At 47.6% G+C, this 18,995-nt stretch overlaps 1 protein-coding gene across 1 annotated transcript in view; it reads left to right on the top strand.

Moving 5' to 3' along the window:
- GRAP2 (GRB2 related adaptor protein 2) overlaps nt 1-18,995 on the top strand; it is a gene marked incomplete at both ends in the record, with an annotated part of 647,324 nt that overhangs the window by 346,297 nt on the left and 282,032 nt on the right. The window contains one exon of the mRNA XM_082265225.1: nt 6,523-6,642. Within this exon, the coding sequence (XP_082121351.1) occupies nt 6,523-6,642 (120 nt within the window). The remainder of the gene's footprint in view (nt 1-6,522; nt 6,643-18,995) is intronic.

Here is an 18,995-nt window from a genome sequence, read left to right as displayed (position 1 = left end):
ACTGTGTCCCCCATCTCTGACCGTGTTCTGTACTGGGTCCCCCATCTCTGACCGTGTCCTGTACCGTGTCCCCCATCTCTGACCATGTCCTGTGCTGTGTCCCCCATCTCTGACCATCTCCTGTATTATGTCCCCCATCTCTGACTGTCTCCTGTACTGTGTCCCCCATATCTGACTGTCTCCTGTACTGTGTCCCCCATCTCTGACTGTCTCCTGTACTGTGTCCACCATCTCTGACTGTCTCCTGTACTGTGTCCCTCATCTCTGACAGTGTCCCTCATCTCTGACTGTGTCATGTACTGTGTCCCCCATCTCTGATCGTCTCCTGTACTGTGTATCCCATCTCTGACCGTGTCCTGTACTGTGTCCTCCATCTCTGACCGTGTCCTGTACTGTGTACCCCATCTCTGACCGTGTTCTGTACTGTGTCCCCCATCTCTGACCGTGTCCTGTACCGTGTCCCCCATCTCTGACCATGTCCTGTGCTGTGTCCCCCATCTCTGACCATCTCCTGTATTATGTCCCCCATCTCTGACTGTCTCCTGTACTGTGTCCCCCATATCTGACTGTCTCCTGTACTGTGTCCCCCATCTCTGACTGTCTCCTGTACTGTGTCCACCATCTCTGACTGTCTCCTGTACGGTGTCCCTCATCTCTGACAGTGTCCCTCATCTCTGACTGTGTCATGTACTGTGTCCCCCATCTCTGATCGTCTCCTGTACTGTGTATCCCATCTCTGACCGTGTCCTGTACTGTGTCTTCCATCTCTGACCGTGTCCTGTACTGTGTCCCCCATCTCTGACCCTGTTCTGTACTGTGTCCCCCATCTCTGACCGTGTCCTGTACCATGTCCCCCATCTCTGACCATGTCCTGTGCTGTGTCCCCCATCTCTGACCATCTCCTGTATTATGTCCCCCATCTCTGACTGTCTCCTGTACTGTGTCCCCCATATCTGACTGTCTCCTGTACTGTGTCCCCCATCTCTGACTGTCTCCTGTACTGTGTCCACCATCTCTGACTGTCTCCTGTACTGTGTCCCTCATCTCTGACAGTGTCCCTCATCTCTGACTGTGTCATGTACTGTGTCCCCCATCTCTGATCGTCTCCTGTACTGTGTATCCCATCTCTGACCGTGTCCTGTACTGTGTCCTCCATATCTGACCGTGTCCTGTACTGTGTACCCCATCTCTGACCGTGTCCTGTACTGTGTCCCCATCTCTTACTGTCTCCTGTACTGTGTCCCTCATCTCTGACCGTGTCCTGTACTGTGTCCCCCATCTCTGACCGTGTCCTGTACTGTGTCCCTCATCTCTGACTGTGTCATGTACTGTGTCCCCCATCTCTGATCGTCTCCTGTACTGTGTATCCCATCTCTGACCGTCTCCTGTACTGTGTCCCCCATCTCTGACCGTCTCCTGTATTATGTCCCTCATCTCTGACAGTGTCCTGTACTGTGTCCCTATCTCTGACCGTCTCCTGTACTGTGTCCCCCATCTCTGACCGTCTCCTGTATTATGTCCCCCATCTCTGACTGTCTCCTGTACTGTGTCCCCCATCTCTGACTGTCTCCTGTACTGTGTCCCCCATCTCTGACTGTCTCCTGTACTGTGTCCACCATCTCTGACTGACTCCTGTACTGTGTCCCTCATCTCTGACAGTGTCCCTCATCTCTGACCGTGTCCTGTACTGTGTCCCCCATCTCTGACCGTGTCCTGTACTGTGTCCCCATCTCAGACCGTGTCCTGTACTGTGTCCCCATCTCTGACCATCTCCTGTACTGTGCCCCCATCTCTGACCGTGTCCTGTACTGTGTCCCCCATCTCTGACCGTCTCCTATACTATGTCCCCCATCTCTGACCTTGTCCTGTACTGTGTCCCCCATCTCTGACTGTCCCCTGTACTGTGTACCCCATATATGTCTCCTGTACTGTGTCCCCCATCTCTGACCGTGTCCTGTATTTTGTCCCCCATCTCTGACCGTCTCCTTTACTGAGTCCCCAATCTCTGACTGTCCCCTGTACTGTGTCCCCCATCTCTGACCGTGTCCTGTAATGCGTCCTCCATCTCTGACCGTGTCCTGTACTGTTTCCCTCATCTCTGACCGTGTCCTGTACTGTGTCCCCCATCTCTGACCGTGTCCTGTACTGTGTCTCCCATCTCTGACCGTGTCCTGTACTGTGTCCACCATCTCTGACCGTGTCTTGTACTGTGTCCCCCATCTCTGACCGTGTCCTGTACTGTGTCCCCCATCTCTGACCGTGTCCTGTACTGTGTCCCCCATCTCTGACCGTGTCCTGTACTGTGTCCCCCATCTCTGACCGTGTTCTGTACTGTGTCCCCCCATCTCTGACCGTGTCCTGTGCTGTGTTCCCCCATCTCTGACCGTGTCCTGTACCGTGTCCCCCATCTCTGACCATGTCCTGTGCTGTGTCCCCCATCTCTGACCATCTCCTGCATTATGTCCCCCATCTCTGACTGTCTCCTGTACTGTGTCCCCCATATCTGACTGTCTCCTGTACTGTGTCCCCCATCTCTGACTGTCTCCTGTACTGTGTCCACCATCTCTGACTGTCTCCTGTACTGTGTTCCTCATCTCTGACAGTGTCCCTCATCTCTGACTGTGTCATGTACTGTGTCCCCCATCTCTGATCGTCTCCTGTACTGTGTATCCCATCTCTGACCGTGTCCTGTACTGTGTCCTCCATCTCTGACCGTGTCCTGTACTGTGTACCCCATCTCTGACCGTGTCCTGTACTGTGTCCCCATCTCTTACTGTCTCCTGTACTGTGTCCCTCATCTCTGACCGTGTCCTGTACTGTGTCCCCCATCTCTGACCGTGTCCTGTACTGTGTCCCCCATCTCTGACCATGTCCTGTACTGTGTCCCCCATCTCTGACCGTGTCTTGTACTGTGTCCCCCATCTCTGACCGTGTCTTGTACTGTGTCCCCATCTCTGACTGTGTCCTGTACCGTGTCCCCCATCTCTGACCGTGTCCTGTACCGTGTCCCCCCATCTCTTACCGTGTCCTGTACTGTGTCCCCCATCTCTGACCGTGTCCTGTACCGTGTCCCCCATCTCTTACCATGTCCTGTACTGTGTCCCCCATCTCTGACCATGTCCTGTGCTGTGTCCCCCATCTCTGACTGTCTAATGTACTGTGTCCCCCATCTCTGACTGTCTAATGTACTGTGTCCCCCATCTCTGACCATCTCCTGTACTGTGTCTACAGTCTCTGACCATCTCCTGTACTGTGTCCGCCATCTCTGACCATCTCCTGTACCGTGTCTGCAGTCTCTGACCGTCTCCTGTACTGTGTCTGCCGTCTCTGACCGTCTCCTGTAGTATGTCTGCAGCCTTTTACCACCTCCTGTAGTATGTCTGCAGCCTCTGACCGCCTCCTGTAGTATGTCCGCTGCCTCTGGCCATCTCCTGGAGTGTGTCCACAGCCTCTGACCATCTCCTGGAGTGTGTCCACAGCCTCTGAGCGTCTTCTCTACTGTGTCCACAGCCTCTGACAGTCTCCTGTAGGGTGTCCGCAGCCTCCGACCATCTCCTGTACTATGTCTGCAGTCTCTGACAGTCTCCTGTCGTATGTCCACAGCCTCTGACCGTCTCCTGTACTGTGTCTGCAGTCTCTGATCATCCCCTGTAGTATGTATATTAATGTGTCGCTTTACTTGCTCAATTATTTGGGATTGCTCTATTGCTCAGTGAGCAGTAATGATGTGCTGTAACCTCTAGCAACCAATCAGTGAGCAGTAATGATGTGCTGTAACCTCTAGCAACCAATCAGCAAGCAGATATTATGTGTTGTAACCTCTAGCAACCATTGAGTGAGCAGTAATGGCAGACTGTGACCTTTGACAACCAATTGCAATCGCTGTGTGAACTGCTGCAGTAAAACTGATTTTAAATCTACCTGCTTTTTATTTTGTATGCCTCAAAATGGGGGGGGGGGCTTAAAAAATGTTTGCCCAGGGTCCAATGTTTGCCCAGGGTCTGTACAATTTTCTTGAAATTTACTTTCAAGTATGTAGTATGAAGGTCTGCCTAATTGGATACAGGTGAAAGTGTTGTTTAGCTTTGACCTCACATTATGTGGTTTGGGGTGGATCTAACAGAAAATTGTACACAAAAAAAGTTGAACATGTATGGCCAGCCTTATACATCTTATTGTACTGTACTGTTTGATTCATTGCAATCTATATGTAAACTTATACATCTTACTGTATCGTATTGTTGATCACATGACTTTATCATTTTTACCACCTCTCACTACGTTGGTTACACCACAAGTGTTATTCTATATACACCCTTATTTGCACTAACCCCACCTCTGTACTCCTCTGCTTGAACCATAGTCTAAAACTGTGTATTATTTACACCAATAAAACACATTCTATTTGACCAACTCGTGACCCTGTGGTTTCATTATCCATCCTCAAAAGGCTCTCTTTTTGTCTGCTGGTCCCTTCCAGTATAGCTTTTTTTCTATAATTCAGATTTGCATGGTATTGAATAGTGGCCAGAAAAGCAAGATATATTCAAGATATCAACCCCCATTTGATGTTGGTCTGAGTAACATCCGACACCAGTGGAGAATTCAATAATGTGAAAACCTAGAAGAAGAAGCGGAAGCTTGAAAAAACATCACCTAACTTGTCACGTCTCCCATTAGACGTTGCCTCCAGTCGGCCCTCTGTGTGTTCAACACTGGTTGTGGCTTACCCAGCTGACAGCTCTTGGTCCGGTACAGATATACCAGGCTCAGAGCGCATTCCATCTGTAACTTACACTAGGACATCTCCATCTTGCCCAGACAATATCTTTTGAGATGTGCTCATTTATATACTACTTTTGTGAGTAGCCATTTGACATTTTATGAATAAATGTTTGTTTTAATCTGCTGCACCTAGGCTGGCACCCCCATTTGTTCCCTTTTGATACTGAAGATAGCCCGATTCTGGTTCCTCTATCTCTTAGTAACTCCAGCAGGGGTATGGCCACTGCAGATTGATAATATTATTCTGGGGGGGCTTTACAAAACTTTGAAAGTCAATACTATGTAATGGGATGTTTACAGACATATGAGTACAATCGGACTAAAGATTGGGCAACTAAATTGAATTCCCTATCCGCTGTTGTGTAACAATGCATTATTTGTCTGCTGTGATCATATAAATACAAAAAATGTGCTGCGCCAGACGTGCACCAATAAACATAAATGATGTTAATATAATCAATATCTGAAGTCCATACAAACTGTGATTGTGCTCAAAATCCAATAAATGTGCATTAGTGTCCAAGTGTCCAAATCAGAAATGCAATCTGGTGAAAAGTGCACACCAATCTGTGAAATCCCTCCACCTGCTAGATTGGCCTCTCACCTCCAAACAGGACCCAGACGGGCCAGCAAAAGCATATACTGAGGATATCAGACTCCTGGAAAGACACTCCAGCCTCTCACCTCCGGAGGTCTCAAGACACGGGGCATGCGATGCAAAATATAAAAGGGAAAATATAGTGCTCTCTGTTTCAACAATCAGGCTTTATTGAGGAAAATAGAAGTTTACTCACATGTACAGGGCACTTCACCGTGCCTGCTGTTATGGCAATAGTAATAGCGTGTGTCACTCGAGAGATGTTCGGCGTCGGTCACGCAAGCTCCGCCCCCCTATACGCGTTACGACGAGCGTATGGCTCCAACGTCTTCCTCGGTAGGGGTGGCTTGTGCGTGCCAAGTCTCTCTTTAAATAAGTATGCCTAGAGGTGGATTGGTTAGTGGACCTCTGCTCCTCCCATTGTTCCTAGCACTACACTAGACACCAGAACCGAAGATACAGGCACTTCCTCTTCGGTGTCACTGGTTAATAATGCTAATGGGGCAGTTTTATTCGATTAGCGGTGCAATGCACATATATTAATCAACTCGGAGATCGCGTGTCATCGCCCACATCTCTCTAGTGCTATATATAATTTAAAACATAATATAACAATGCCAAATATTAAAATACATATATTTATATAAAAACATCTAAAATATATATATCACGCTACAATCATAAAATATTAAATATTTATAAAATGTGCATATAATTACAAGAACAATATAATAAAATATGTTAATATGTAAAAATATCTTAAAATTCATTCTTAATAAAACAAAAAGCCTCAGATATCTAAAATACATGATGGAGTATCATTTATTGCTAATGAAGCAGTTAAGGTCGAAATCCTTATTTAGACCTCTGGGTGCCAAAACTTTGGCCTCATAGACCCAGAAGAATTCCCTCCTGCTCAACTGGCGGATGTAATTTCCTCCTCTCCAATGAGGTTGAACATGCTCTATCCCCCAAAATTTCAGGGAATTATACATACATACAGACATATGAGTACAATCGGACTAAAGATTGGGCAACAACAACTAAATTGAATTCCCTATCCGCTGTTGTGTAACAATGCATTATTTGTCTGCTGTGATCATATACCTATAATTATTTATTTGATCTTGACATGACAGGTGGTTTTGTGAAAACCTTTCACGTACTGAAGCTGAGAATGTACTCATGAGCAAACCTGTTGGGTTTTTTGTCATCCGAGCCAGCCAGACTTCCAAAGGAGAATTTTCTATTTCAGTGAGGTAAAGTAAAAACAATGATATGATAGAATTCAATGTAAGTGTCACTCAATAAATGAGCAGTAATACAAGTGCACTGTCAAAGTAATCAAACTGAACATAAAATATAGTTTGAAGAAAGTTTGTTTGTGAACATTTTGCTTTGCTATAAGAGCAATTGTTACATAATAGAATTTGGAGGCAGTCAATTTGCATCATATACCAATAATGACTAACCTACATCCTCATGCAGCTAAAAAGGGCTAGTCATAATCAGGGGACATTTTGACTTCCCTAAAACTACCTAATGTAATGGCCCTGATTGAACTGCAAATAGGTGGACATTTGTTACAGGATAATTCATGGAACAGTTTAAGGGATACCCAACTAGAAATGATCAGCTCCGGGACCTGTTAATCTCAATCATTCAGAGCTTTTTACAAATGTTCACATCAAATGAAACTGTTTGGAAAAGGTGGTCTAAGTTTTTGAAGAAAAGAAGTGGAAAGTGTGGGAAGATAGAATATTTATTGGTATAATTTATGGAGACAGCAGAGGTCTTTTAGACCTGTGATGCTTTCTCTGTGTCCATCAGATATGGCCCAGGAATGTGTGCCAGGTCAAAGCTGGGGATGAGCTTTGGGCAGCCATGAGTTCAATCTGAACTCCAGTCCTTCGAAGTTAGTGGAAACTGAACTAATGTGATCGTTTTGTCCCAAAGCAATGAATTACCAATGATGTACTCCCTGTCTTTTGAACTGTTTTTAGATGTCTTGAAAGTGCTGATAATGCAGAGTTTCCTTTGTGTCTATAAAAGCCAGGGTTCCCAGCAGCCTTTTGTGTGGAGATTTTCAGTACATCTCCACACACATACTGTATATCCCACACCTTTGTGTTCTGTATTATTGTGTACCCACCTCTGTGTTCAAAGTGAATATACCCAAAATAACATTTTCATTTTGTTGTTTTTTATGACTACTTTCTTTGTGTGTGTGTTCCTGCTATAGGCCTCTACCAAGCGTGCCACATCCCAAAAATCGTAATTGTACAGCAAAAAATTCCCCTGAGGGTGGGACTTTTCAGGCACGAATTGCAAAAAATCAAAACATTAATATACAAAGAATTTTATTAAATACATGAACCGATAAATATACAAAGAATGTTGTCAAATTAGGTTAAAAACAGAACAATGCAAGCAATGATGTATGTGTAATGAAACAACTCAACCAACAGGTCCAGACCATCCGACGCGTTTCAAGGTTTTTGACCTTTTCGTCAGGGATGATACTGTAAGTGTTAAAGAAAGCATGTATAATATACATAGTCTAAATAGATGGTATTTGCATGAAAATGACATTGTGAAAAATACAACAGAATCTGTATACAGTGGTAATTTTCACTTACATGGTTGGTTTTCAAAAAGACAGACATAGAGCTTGCTGGTTTTTGCTAAAAACAGGAAAAAGGCTACAACCCAAACGCTGCTGTGTGTTCACAAGATAAGGATTTTTTCTCAATGCACATGTCATAGGCAGGATGTAGGTAAGACTGATGACAAAGGTGCCCTTGAACACACTCAGAACAGCTGGAGTCTAATTTTGCTTAGCGAAGTGGATAAGGCAAAAGGTATGCCCAGGCTGCAAAGAGTAAAAAATAAATCAAATGTATGGGGGGCATGCTATGATTATGTGCTGAATGGCAGAAAGGAATTTGCCAGAAAGCACATTTACATCTAGCTTATTGTGGGATTTGAGCCAGGGAATTAGATCATATTAAAAGAAGGGGACAAAAGGGTATGCTTGAAAAAGCTATAATATCCAATGTGATTTATCAAAAAAAGAGATGCACTTGGTTATGTTAAGAGCCAAAACAGAGGTCAATAGTTGTGGCTCAATATCATTAGTTGCGTAAGTGTAAGATCCAGACAAAATTCAAGAGAGATTCCAGGCATAGTATCCCACAAGAGCTTGAGGTGAATTATATGCTAGGGTAATATGGTAGAGAGCGAGTAGAAACTGAGAGGCAAGGACCAGCTACCCCTCAAGTGAAAGAGCGTTCTCTTACCTTAAGATGGTGATTGGGATCAAATGCTGCATGGACTCCTTCTCCCAGCGGTGGATCGCACAACTGATCACCGCTAGGAGCCGGGTAATATAGCGCCCATGCAGCTGATCCCAATAAGATAATTGGCAGCGAGCCCACCACCAGCTGAGGGCTCCCTGGGCGGTGCCTGCCGACCATGTCCACAGGCGCCGGACACATGTGGATGTACGTCATGGCGCCGGAAGTAGGCGTGGTCGGCAGAGCGCCTCCCACCGGCACGGAAGTGATGTCAGTACGTCGCGCGCTTGCGCGGATACTGACATATGCCGGAAGTACGGCTGGCACCGGTGAGGTGTCAGCAGTGTATGCTATCATACTCCCGGGGAGGGGGCATATCAGATGACAGCCCCTCTCACCGTACCGGGTTGTCCGAGTGTTAGAGGGCAACTAATGACTGGGAACTATATAAAGAAAAGTATAATGCAGAGACATTAGAAACTGCAAAACAATTAAAATCAATATGTATATCATGTCACCAATGGAACATGTGCATTTAGCGTGACAGTAATTTCATTTATACACAGCTGTAATGGGCTAAAGCATTTCCTGTTTTTTTACATAGAAGAGGTTGGACATACATTGTTATAAAAAAGAGAAAATATGACATAACCAATAATACTATAGAGAACCATTGGAAAGAAAATCACACAATGAAAGGTGACAAATCAGGCGTAAGGTTAAAAGTTCTATACATAGTATGATACTATACAACAAGTATAGAGGTATGGGGAGAAGGTTATGTATTTTTTTTCTCCATGCCTCCTGAGCTGAAGCCTTCCAAAAAGGGCTTAAAAGAGATTGTCTCGTTCAGACCTGGGGGTTCAGTCGCCTTAAGGGAGTAAATCCATCTAAGCTCCAGCTGCAGGAGACGTTTATTCCAGTCTCCGCCTCTGGAGCCAGGATGGATACGGTCTAGAGCGAGAAATGTAACTTTTGGAAACTTGCCAGAATGTACAAGGGCAACATGACGCCCCAGCGGTAACTCAGGGTCACAAGTTAGCATACTTCTGACATGCTGGTATATGCGTCTCCAAAATTCCAACTTGGTTTTACCAACATAAAAGCAATTGCAATCGCAGAGCAGGAGGTAAACCACTCCATTAGTGCGGCAAATTGCGAAATGTTTTGCTTGGAATTTAGTTCCATTAGGTAAAATAATATTGTGTTGTACATGCATGTATTTGCAATAGTTGCAAGATCCACACATGTATGTTCCCTTGTATTTGCAAGGATTAAAACTAGATTGGTGTTTAAACTCGCTACGAACTAATTTGTCCCTAAGCGCAGGGGCCGTCTGAAAGTGAACTGTGGCACCTGTGGCACATAAGGACCTAACATGGGATCTAAGGCTAAGAGGTGCCAGTATTTCATCACTATTTTGTCTTGATGCTGCTGAGAGTACCCAGTGATTATTCTGAGGGTGTCATTGGTTTTTCGTGTTTTAGGTATCAGAAGTGTATTTCTGTCACTAATTAGAGCCTTTTTATATGCTCTTTTTAAGAGTTTATTCGAATATCCCCTCAGCAGCAATCTGTCTCGTAAGCCATCCGCTGCTACTTTGAAGGTGTTCAGGTCAGTACAATTACATTGAAGACGTAAGTACTGGCCAACAGGGATTGACCGTATTAAGGGTTGAGGGTGGAAACTGGTGGCATGGAGGATGGTGTTGCCCGCAGTGGGCTTAGAATAAAGACCACTGCAGAGAACACCATGCCCACCTTTGAAAACCTCCACGTTGAGAAATGTGATCCTTTTAAGGTCTGCATGTGAAGTGAAGGAGAGATTGAAATAATTTCTGTTGAGTCTCTCCATACATCTATCTAGGAGGTCATGAGGGCCATCCCAGATTAAAAAGATGTCATCTATATACCGGATCCAGGCCCGGATACAGTCAGTATATATGGAAAGAGACTCATGAGAACGAAAGACTTTTTCCCACTCCCCCAGGTACAAATTGACGTAGGATGGGGCACAACACATCCCCATCGCTACGCCCTGCACCTGGAGGTAGTGGGAATTTTGAAATGTGAAGACGTGAGTGAGAATGTGGTCAAGGAGGGACAAGATAAACTCACTGTATGAATCAAGACCCTCCTGGCCTGTGATGGTATAGCGTACAGCTGCAATTCCCTTATGGTGGGGAATTGAGCTGTATAATGCCTCCACATCAATAGCCACTAACAGACTTGGGAGATTGTGAGATCACTGATTCTTTCAAAAAAAAAAGAATCGTGTCTCGAGTATACAATGGTAATTGTAGAACAAAGGGTTTTAAGAAAGCGTCAATAACTTTGCTGGCGTTATCTGTGATGGAACCACATCCAGATATGATGGGCCTGCCAGGTGGATGTATCGGGTCCTTGTGGACCTTAGGGAGAGCATAAAATGTGGGTGTTATAGGAAAGGTCGTGCGTATGAACTCCCAAGTGTCCTTTGTTATGACATTGTTTAGGTATGATGTATCTACTAATTCATAGAACTCCAGATTATATTTCTGTACAATGTCTTGAGTGATTGGCCTATACCACTCAAGGTTTTTTAAGATCTTTTGGCACATATTGGTATATTGTATGTTGTCCATTAGGACAACATTTCCTCCTTTGTCCGCTGGTTTTATGACAATTGAGGAATTGCCAGCCAACGCATTGACAGCTTGCCTTTGTTCAGAAGTGATGTTAGAATCAGAGAGTGTCTGTATTTTTAGTTTTTCAATATCTTTAGAGACCATTTTCAAGAACGTGTTGATATTCGCATTTTGGATAGATGGGCATTTATCAGATTTTTTCTTAAGAGTAGAATGAGATGTGGAGGACGAGGGCTGGACCGGCCGGACCCCAGCCAACAAGGATGGTAGGTCGACCCGTTCTATCAAGTCCTCATTCTTCTCCAAAAGAGATATTAGGGTGTCCAATAGGGATGATTGAACGTTTCGGGTCGACCATCGGTTCGACCCGAACATTGGATGTTCGATATTCGGCCGAATTCCGAACTTTTTGCGGTAAAAGTTCGGAATTCGGCCACCAGAACCGCCCAGAATGCACTGGGACAGGAACTGGGCTTTAAAAGCCCGTGATTGGCCCAGAAACGTCAGCAAAAGCCAATGAGGGGGCAGGAGTCTCCTAGGAACGTGATTGGAGTGACTACGGGGACCAGAGGCCAATCAGGAGTGAATACGCCCCACAGTATATAAGATAGCCCCGCCTAAACCCTAGCATAGTGATACATAGCCTGTTGAAGAGAGTGGAAGCATTTCTCTGACTCCTGCTTTGCTGCACTACATTTTCTGCATAGACTAGTGGTTCTAAAGCTCCATATAGCAGAATTGCATTCAGCTTACAGCCAGTGTAGTTAGATACAGCGATTGTGCTGGTTTTTTGAGTTACAAAAAAAAAAAAAAATTTTTAAGGGACAGTGTCAGTCTTCTGCTGTATGGAGCTTTTTATTTAGTGTGAGGAAAGGGATATCCAGGGCCGGTGCTTCCACTAGGCAAACTAGGCAGCCGCCTAGGGCGCATTGCCACCTAGGGGCGCAGCCAGGAATCGGCACTCTCTCTCCTTTATTAATGATCCTTGTGAGCTGAGGGGAGGGGTGGCAGTGGGGGAGGAAGAAGGGACAGAGGAAGATGCCAGGTGTCTGGGGCAGTGGCGGAACTACCAAGCCTTGGCTTTGGGGGGGGGGGCAGAAAGCAGGAAGGGAGTCCACTGGAATGCTGCCTGCATAATGATCCTCTTTGGGTGTAGCTGAGTGGCCTAAACCCCGGGCAGGAAGTGATTCTCTGCACTGAGCTGGTGGGCAGCCATCATTTCCCTGGGTCGGTATTAACCACTTAAGCCCCGGAGGATTTGGCTGCTAAAAGACCAGGGGTTTTTTTGCGATTTTTTACTGCGTGACTTTAACGGACAATTGCGCGGTCGTGCGATGCTGTACCTAAACGAATTTGATGTCCTTTTTTCCCCACAAACAGAGCTTTCTTTTGGTGGTATTTGATCACCTGTGCGATTTTTTGATCATGCGCTATAAACAAAAAAAGAGCGTCAATTTTGCAAAAATAGCAATATTTTTCACATTTTTTTTATATGAAATTCCCCCCAAAAAAATGTAAAAATCAAAATTTTTTAACATTTTTGGCCAATTTGTTTTATGCTACATATGTTTGGTAAAAAAAAATGCAAAAAGCGTATTTTGATTGGTTTGCGGAAAAGTTATCGCGTTTACTAACAAAGGGAAAGATTTTTGTCATTTTTGGTGTTTTTTTTTTTTAACGCGTAATGGTGGTGATCTGCGATTTTTTTTTGCGGTACTGCGACATTGCGGCGGACAGATCGGACCCTTGACTGACATTTTTGACACTTTTGGGGTTACCAGTGACATTACTGCAGTAATCAGTGCTATACATATGCACTGTTACTGCAAAAATGACACTGGCAGGGAAGGGGTTAACTGTATTGGAGAGGGAGGGGTTAAGTGTGTCCTAGGGGCGTGTTTCTAACTGTAAAGGGACATGGCTATTGGTGTAAAAACAGAGATCAATGGTCCTACATAGTAGAACCGTCTGATCTTCATTTTTACACCAGGGAGAATGGCAGGCAGCTTGTTTACATAAGCCGTCCGCCTTTCTCCCTTCACCGGATCGATCGTGAGTGACCGGCGGACGATCGGGTCCGCCGGTCACACGCACTGACTTGTCAGTGAACGAGCCGGGGCGGGCGCGCGCCCGCCCGCAATTGGCTCACAAGTCAGTGACAGGCGAGTGACGTACCCCTACGTCACTCTGCCTGGCCGGGGCTGAACGCCGCAGTAGATAGTCGTGCGGCGGTCAGCAACCGGTTAAGCAGGGAGCGGAGGAGAGCTGAACCTGAGCCGGAGCTCGGCACTGGAGGGCGACCCCTTTACTGGAGCAGAAGCGACGAGGCACCGGAATGGTCTGAGGAGGTTGGTAATGAAGGATGTGCGGAGCTCTCTGAATGCTGCTTCTTCCTCCACCAGGAGCCTGTTGGAGCTGTGGTGAGCACTGTGATCCAGAAGAGGAGTGTCCTGGGAAAAGGAATCACAGTGAAGAAGGGGAGAGTGCAGGCCACTCTCTTGATACCGCCCAGTGAGTGTCCCCAGAACAGGGGATCAGGGTCCCTGGGTGTGACATGGAGGATCCCTGGTGTGAAAGGGAATTGGGGTCACCAGGTGTGCCATGGGGACTTGGAGTCTCCAGGTGTGACATGGGGGATAGGGGTCACCGGGTGTGACAGGGGTTTGGGGTCACCAGGTGTGCCATGAGGAGTTGGGGTCCCTGGGTGTGCCATGGGGGATTGGAGTCCCCAGGTGTGACATGGGGGATAGGGGTCACCGGGTGTAACAGGGGTTCGGGGTCACCAGGTGTGCCATGAGGAATTGGGGTTCCTGGGCGTGCCATGGGGGATTGAGGTCCCCAGGTGTGACATGGAGGAACATCAGGGTCCCCAGGTGTGACATGGAAAAACATCAGGGTCTCTCCAGGCATGACATGGAGGAACATCAGGGGCCCCTGGGGTGACATATAGTAACATTGGGGTCACTGGGTATGACAGCATGACAAGGAGGAACACGGGGGTCCCTGGGTGCCACATGGAGGAACATCGGGGTCAGTGGGTATGACAGCAAGACATGGAGGAATATTGGGGTCCCAGAATGTGACATGGAAAAACATCAGGGTCCCTGGGTGTGACATAGAGAGACATCAGGGTCCCCAGGTGTGACATGGAGGAATATGGGGGTTACTGGGTATGACAGCATAACATGGAGGAACCATCAGATCAGGGTCACTGGGTACGACATAGAGAAGTTTTAACCCCTTCCCTTTTTATTTATTTTTTTGGGGTGGGGGAGGGGGGGGGCGCAAGTAGCTGGTCTTGCCTAGGGAGTAAAATAGTCTAGCACCGTCTCTGGGGATATCTAGTGTAGTTAGAGAACTTTGTACCACAGTAGTTAGATGTAATAATAGAGTTTCTGTAGGGAAAGTGAAAGTGAAAGTGTGAGGGTTCTGTGTAGTGAGCACGTTGCACAGTGCTGCTGAATTGATATATCTACAGCAGGTATACGTGCTTGCTAGGCAGCAAAATACATTGCCTCAGTGACAACTTAATGCCTGTTCTTGAAAGCGTTATGTCCACTGTGCAAAAGGCTTTGCAACTGTGCGTGACACGCATCTGCTGTGCTGTATTCAGCGACAACTGTGGGTCGCATAGCAGTGTGCGTTTTTCACCGCACACAGTTGCCAACGCCTCAGTGACAACATAACGCCTTTTCTTCAAAGCGTTAGGTCCACTGTGCAAAAGGCTTAGCTACTGTGCGTGACACGCATCTCCTGTGCTGTATTCAGCGACAACTGTGGGTCGCATAGCAGTGTGCGTTTTTCACCGCACACAGTTGCCAACGCCTCAGTGACAAATATGCCAGATAGACCAAGAAAGGGCATACGTGGCCCTGCTGCGGAAAGGGGCACAGCTTCTAGGGTGTCTAGAGGCAGGGGTGGACGTGGTGGCCAATCCTCAGCCAGGCCACCATTTGGATTGTTCTCCGGCAGTGGCCAAGCTATACGTCCACAGTACGTACAGGAGGTGGTGGACTATATGACCAAACCCTCATCATCGGCATCATCTGCAACTACAGTGACCCAGGCAGAGAAAAGTGGTCAGTCTTCTGCAGTTGACAGAACAAATACAGATGAATCCATGTCCACCTCACGTCCTCCCTTAGACCCAACTTCAGACATGGCAGAGGAGTCAGCTGAGCTGTTTGACCACAGTGTCGGCCATCTACTCCAGCCTGATGCTCAGTCCTTTATGGAGTTTGATGTTGGGTCTGAGTTTGAGGAGGAGGCAGAGCAAGCAAGAGGGGAGAGCAGACAGCCCACTCCATCTAAGGCCGCACCTGTTGTCTCCCGGGCCACGTCTGATGCTCAGTCCTTTATGGAGTCAGATTTTGGGTCTGAGTTTGAGGAGGAGGCAGAGCAAGCAAGAGGGGAGAGCAGATGGCCCGCTCCATCTAAGGCCGCACCTGTTGTCTCCAGGGCCACTATACACACCTCTTCTTGCTGGGCCTTTTTTGAGACATCCCATGCAGACCGAACAGTTGCGATCTGCAAGATTTGTAAGAAGGGTATAAAACGTGGCAAAAATGTAAACCACCTGGGTACAAGCTGCCTAAACAGGCATTTGACAACCCACCACTGCCCGTTGGCAGGAGCATTTGAAGAACCCACAAAAGGGCCAAAGATCAGTCAGTCGGCCTCCTAGTCCTCCTCGCGCTCCTCCTCGTGCTCCACCTGCACATCAGTCTGTTCCTGGCCCTGCTATAGTCACTCGTCACCTGTTGGCAGCCTCCACTGACAGGGATGATGATATAGCAGGGAGTGTCGCATCTACCTCCAGCACACCACCAGCTGTAACATCTAGACGCCAAATTTCGATTCCACACATGCTGGAACGAAAAAAAATGTATACTCCCAGCCACCCACATGCCCAGCGTCTAAACAGTAGTTTGGCAAAACTACTGGCTCTGCAACTGTTACCATTTAACCTGGTAGAGTCTGCTCCCTTCCGTGACTTCGCAAAATGTGCAGTTCCACAGTGGCAGGTGCCAAGTCGGCATTACTTTGCCCATAAGGCCCTGCCATCCCTATACCAACATGTGGAAGGCAATGTAGTGTCATCCCTGGCCAAGTCAGTCAGCCGTAAGATACACCTGATGGCTGATACTTGGTCAAGCAAACATGGGCAGGGACGGTACATTTTTGTCACTGCTCATTGGGTGACACTGCTTGCCAGCGGAAGGGATTGTAGCCAGGGCTCGGTGGTGCAGCCAGTGTTGCCCCCACATCTGCAAACAGCTGGTGGTGTCGCTGATCCGGGTAGATCGATCACTTCTACCCCCTCCTGCTCCTCCTCCTCTACCTCCTCCATGCCCTCCTCTGCAGAATGGTCCTTTGAATATGATGAGGTACCACGTAAGCGTTCAAAGGGCTATTCTATGTCTCAGGCCAAAAGGTGTCACGCAGTGCTGCAGCTTGTGTGTCTAGGGGACAGGCAGCACACTGCCCCCGAGATTCTTGGGGCTCTGCAGGCACAGGCCCAGAGGTGGTTGACACCACGCCAGCTGCAGCCACGGATGGTGGTTACCGATAATGGGTCAAACCTCCTGGCCGCCCTTCGTCAGGGAAAGTTGACCCATGTGCCATGCCTGGCGCATGTCCTGAATCCCGTGGTACAGCAGTTTTTGAACTCGTACCCGGGAATGCAAGATGTGCTAAGGATGGCAAGAAGGGTGTGCAGTCACTTCAGGTGGTCGTACAGTGCCACTGCACATTTGGCCCAAGTGCAGCCCGAGTTTCACCTGCCGGTACACCGCCTTGTCTGTGACATGCCCACCCGCTGGAACTCCACCTTGGCTATGCTGCAGCGCCTGTACACACAGCAGAGGGCCCTCAATGAATATCTATGCGAGTACGGCACCAGCACTGGCTCTGCACGCCTGGGCTTCTTTTCACCACGGCAGTGGCTTTTGATTAAGGATGCATGCGCTGTCCTCTCGCCATTTGAGGAGGCCACAAGGATGGTCATCCGGGACAGCGCATGCATCAGTGACACCCTACCGGTACTGTTTTTGTTGGAGCACACTCTGCGTGGCATTATGGACAGGGCACTGGAGGCAGAGCAGCAGGAGGAAGATGAGGACTTCCTTGCCTCTCAAGGCCCCCTTTATCCTGATAATCCTGACCCCATTATGCCTAGCTCCCAGAGGCCCGAGCAGGATCTAGGGGTGGAAGAGGAGGAGGACAATGATTCTTCGGGAACTTTTGCAGGCTTTGAGGAGGAGGAGGAAGACATGCGGCAATCTGCAAGGCCTAGTTTGACTCCCTCGGGACACTTTGGAGTAGTGCGTGGCTGGGAGGAGGAGGAGCCCGTTCAAGATAATGTCGTTTTTAATGACCCCAAGGAGTCAGCTTCTGAGGCCTTCGCTAATTTGCGACGCATGGCAAACATCATGCTTCAGAGCCTGCAAAAGGACCCCAGAATCAAGGCCATTAAACAGACTGACTACTATTTGTTAGCCACCCTACTTGACCACCGGTACAAGTCAAAAGTCTCGGAGCTTTTCCCATCCACCCAGAGAGTCCACAGGATCAAATCCCTTGAGCACAGTCTCAAGAGGATTCTGGTGAACACGTTCCCCGACTCCCGTAGGGTGCAGGGGCGGGGACAACCTACCATGGATTCTACTGCTGGTCACGAGAGGAGCGTTGGAGAAGGCGTGCGGTTGACGGATGCCTTTCGGTCTTTTTTTAGTCCTCACAGCCCAGGCCTCTCAGCTGCCACATCGCATCGACAGCATCTGCATCACATGGTGGACGATTACGTCAGGGCACAAAGTGACACAGAGGGCTTTTCATGTGACAAAGCCGATCCACTGGCATACTGGGTCTTAAGATTAGACCACTGGCCAGAACTGGCCCAGTATGCCATGGAGTTGTTGGCCTGCCCTGCTTCCAGTGTCCTATCGGAACGGGCATTCAGCGCAGCAGGAGGATTCGTCACAGACCATCAAACGAGACTCTCCACCGACTCAGTCGACCGTTTGACATTCATTAAAATGAATCAGTCGTGGATATCAAGCTTTGATGCACCTGATGCAGACCTTGTAGACTAGGCTATGGTTGCGATGTGGCTACTGAGCCTCAGTTTAAGCCTTGACCATGGTGCCACCCTCAAACCCTCCTCTCATTCTCTTTACGTTCACAGAACCTCATTTTGGTTATAACAAAAATACCATGTTAGCGCACCTGTTCCACAGTTGCACACCTTTTATAATTTTTGGGCCTCCTTCAACACCAGCCCTTTGGGGTTACGGTGGGGAGGCTACGCTAAACAAAAACTACCATGTTTGCAAACCTGTTCCACAGGTGCACACCTTTATAATTTTTGGGCCTCCTTCAACACCAGCTCTTTGGGGTTACGGTGGGGAGGCTACGCTAAACAAAAACGACCATGTTTGCGAACCTGTTCCACAGGTGCACACCTTCATAATTTTTGGGCCTCCTTCAACACCAGCTCTTTGGGGTTACGGTGGGGAGGCTACGCTAAAAAAAAACTACCATGTTTGCGAACCTGTTCCACAGGTGCACACCTTTATAATTTTTGGGCCTCCTTCAACACCAGCTCTTTGGGGTTTACGGTGGGGAGGCTACGCTAAACAAAAACTACCATGTTTGCGAACCTGTTCCACAGGTGCACACCTTTATAATT

The sequence above is a fragment of the Pelophylax lessonae genome (assembly GCF_965119305.1).
Source record: "Pelophylax lessonae genome assembly, chromosome: 8".
NCBI lineage: Eukaryota > Metazoa > Chordata > Amphibia > Anura > Ranidae > Pelophylax > Pelophylax lessonae.
The sequence above is the reverse complement of the archived record's forward strand: the minus strand, read 5'-3'. Positions and strand labels throughout refer to the sequence as shown.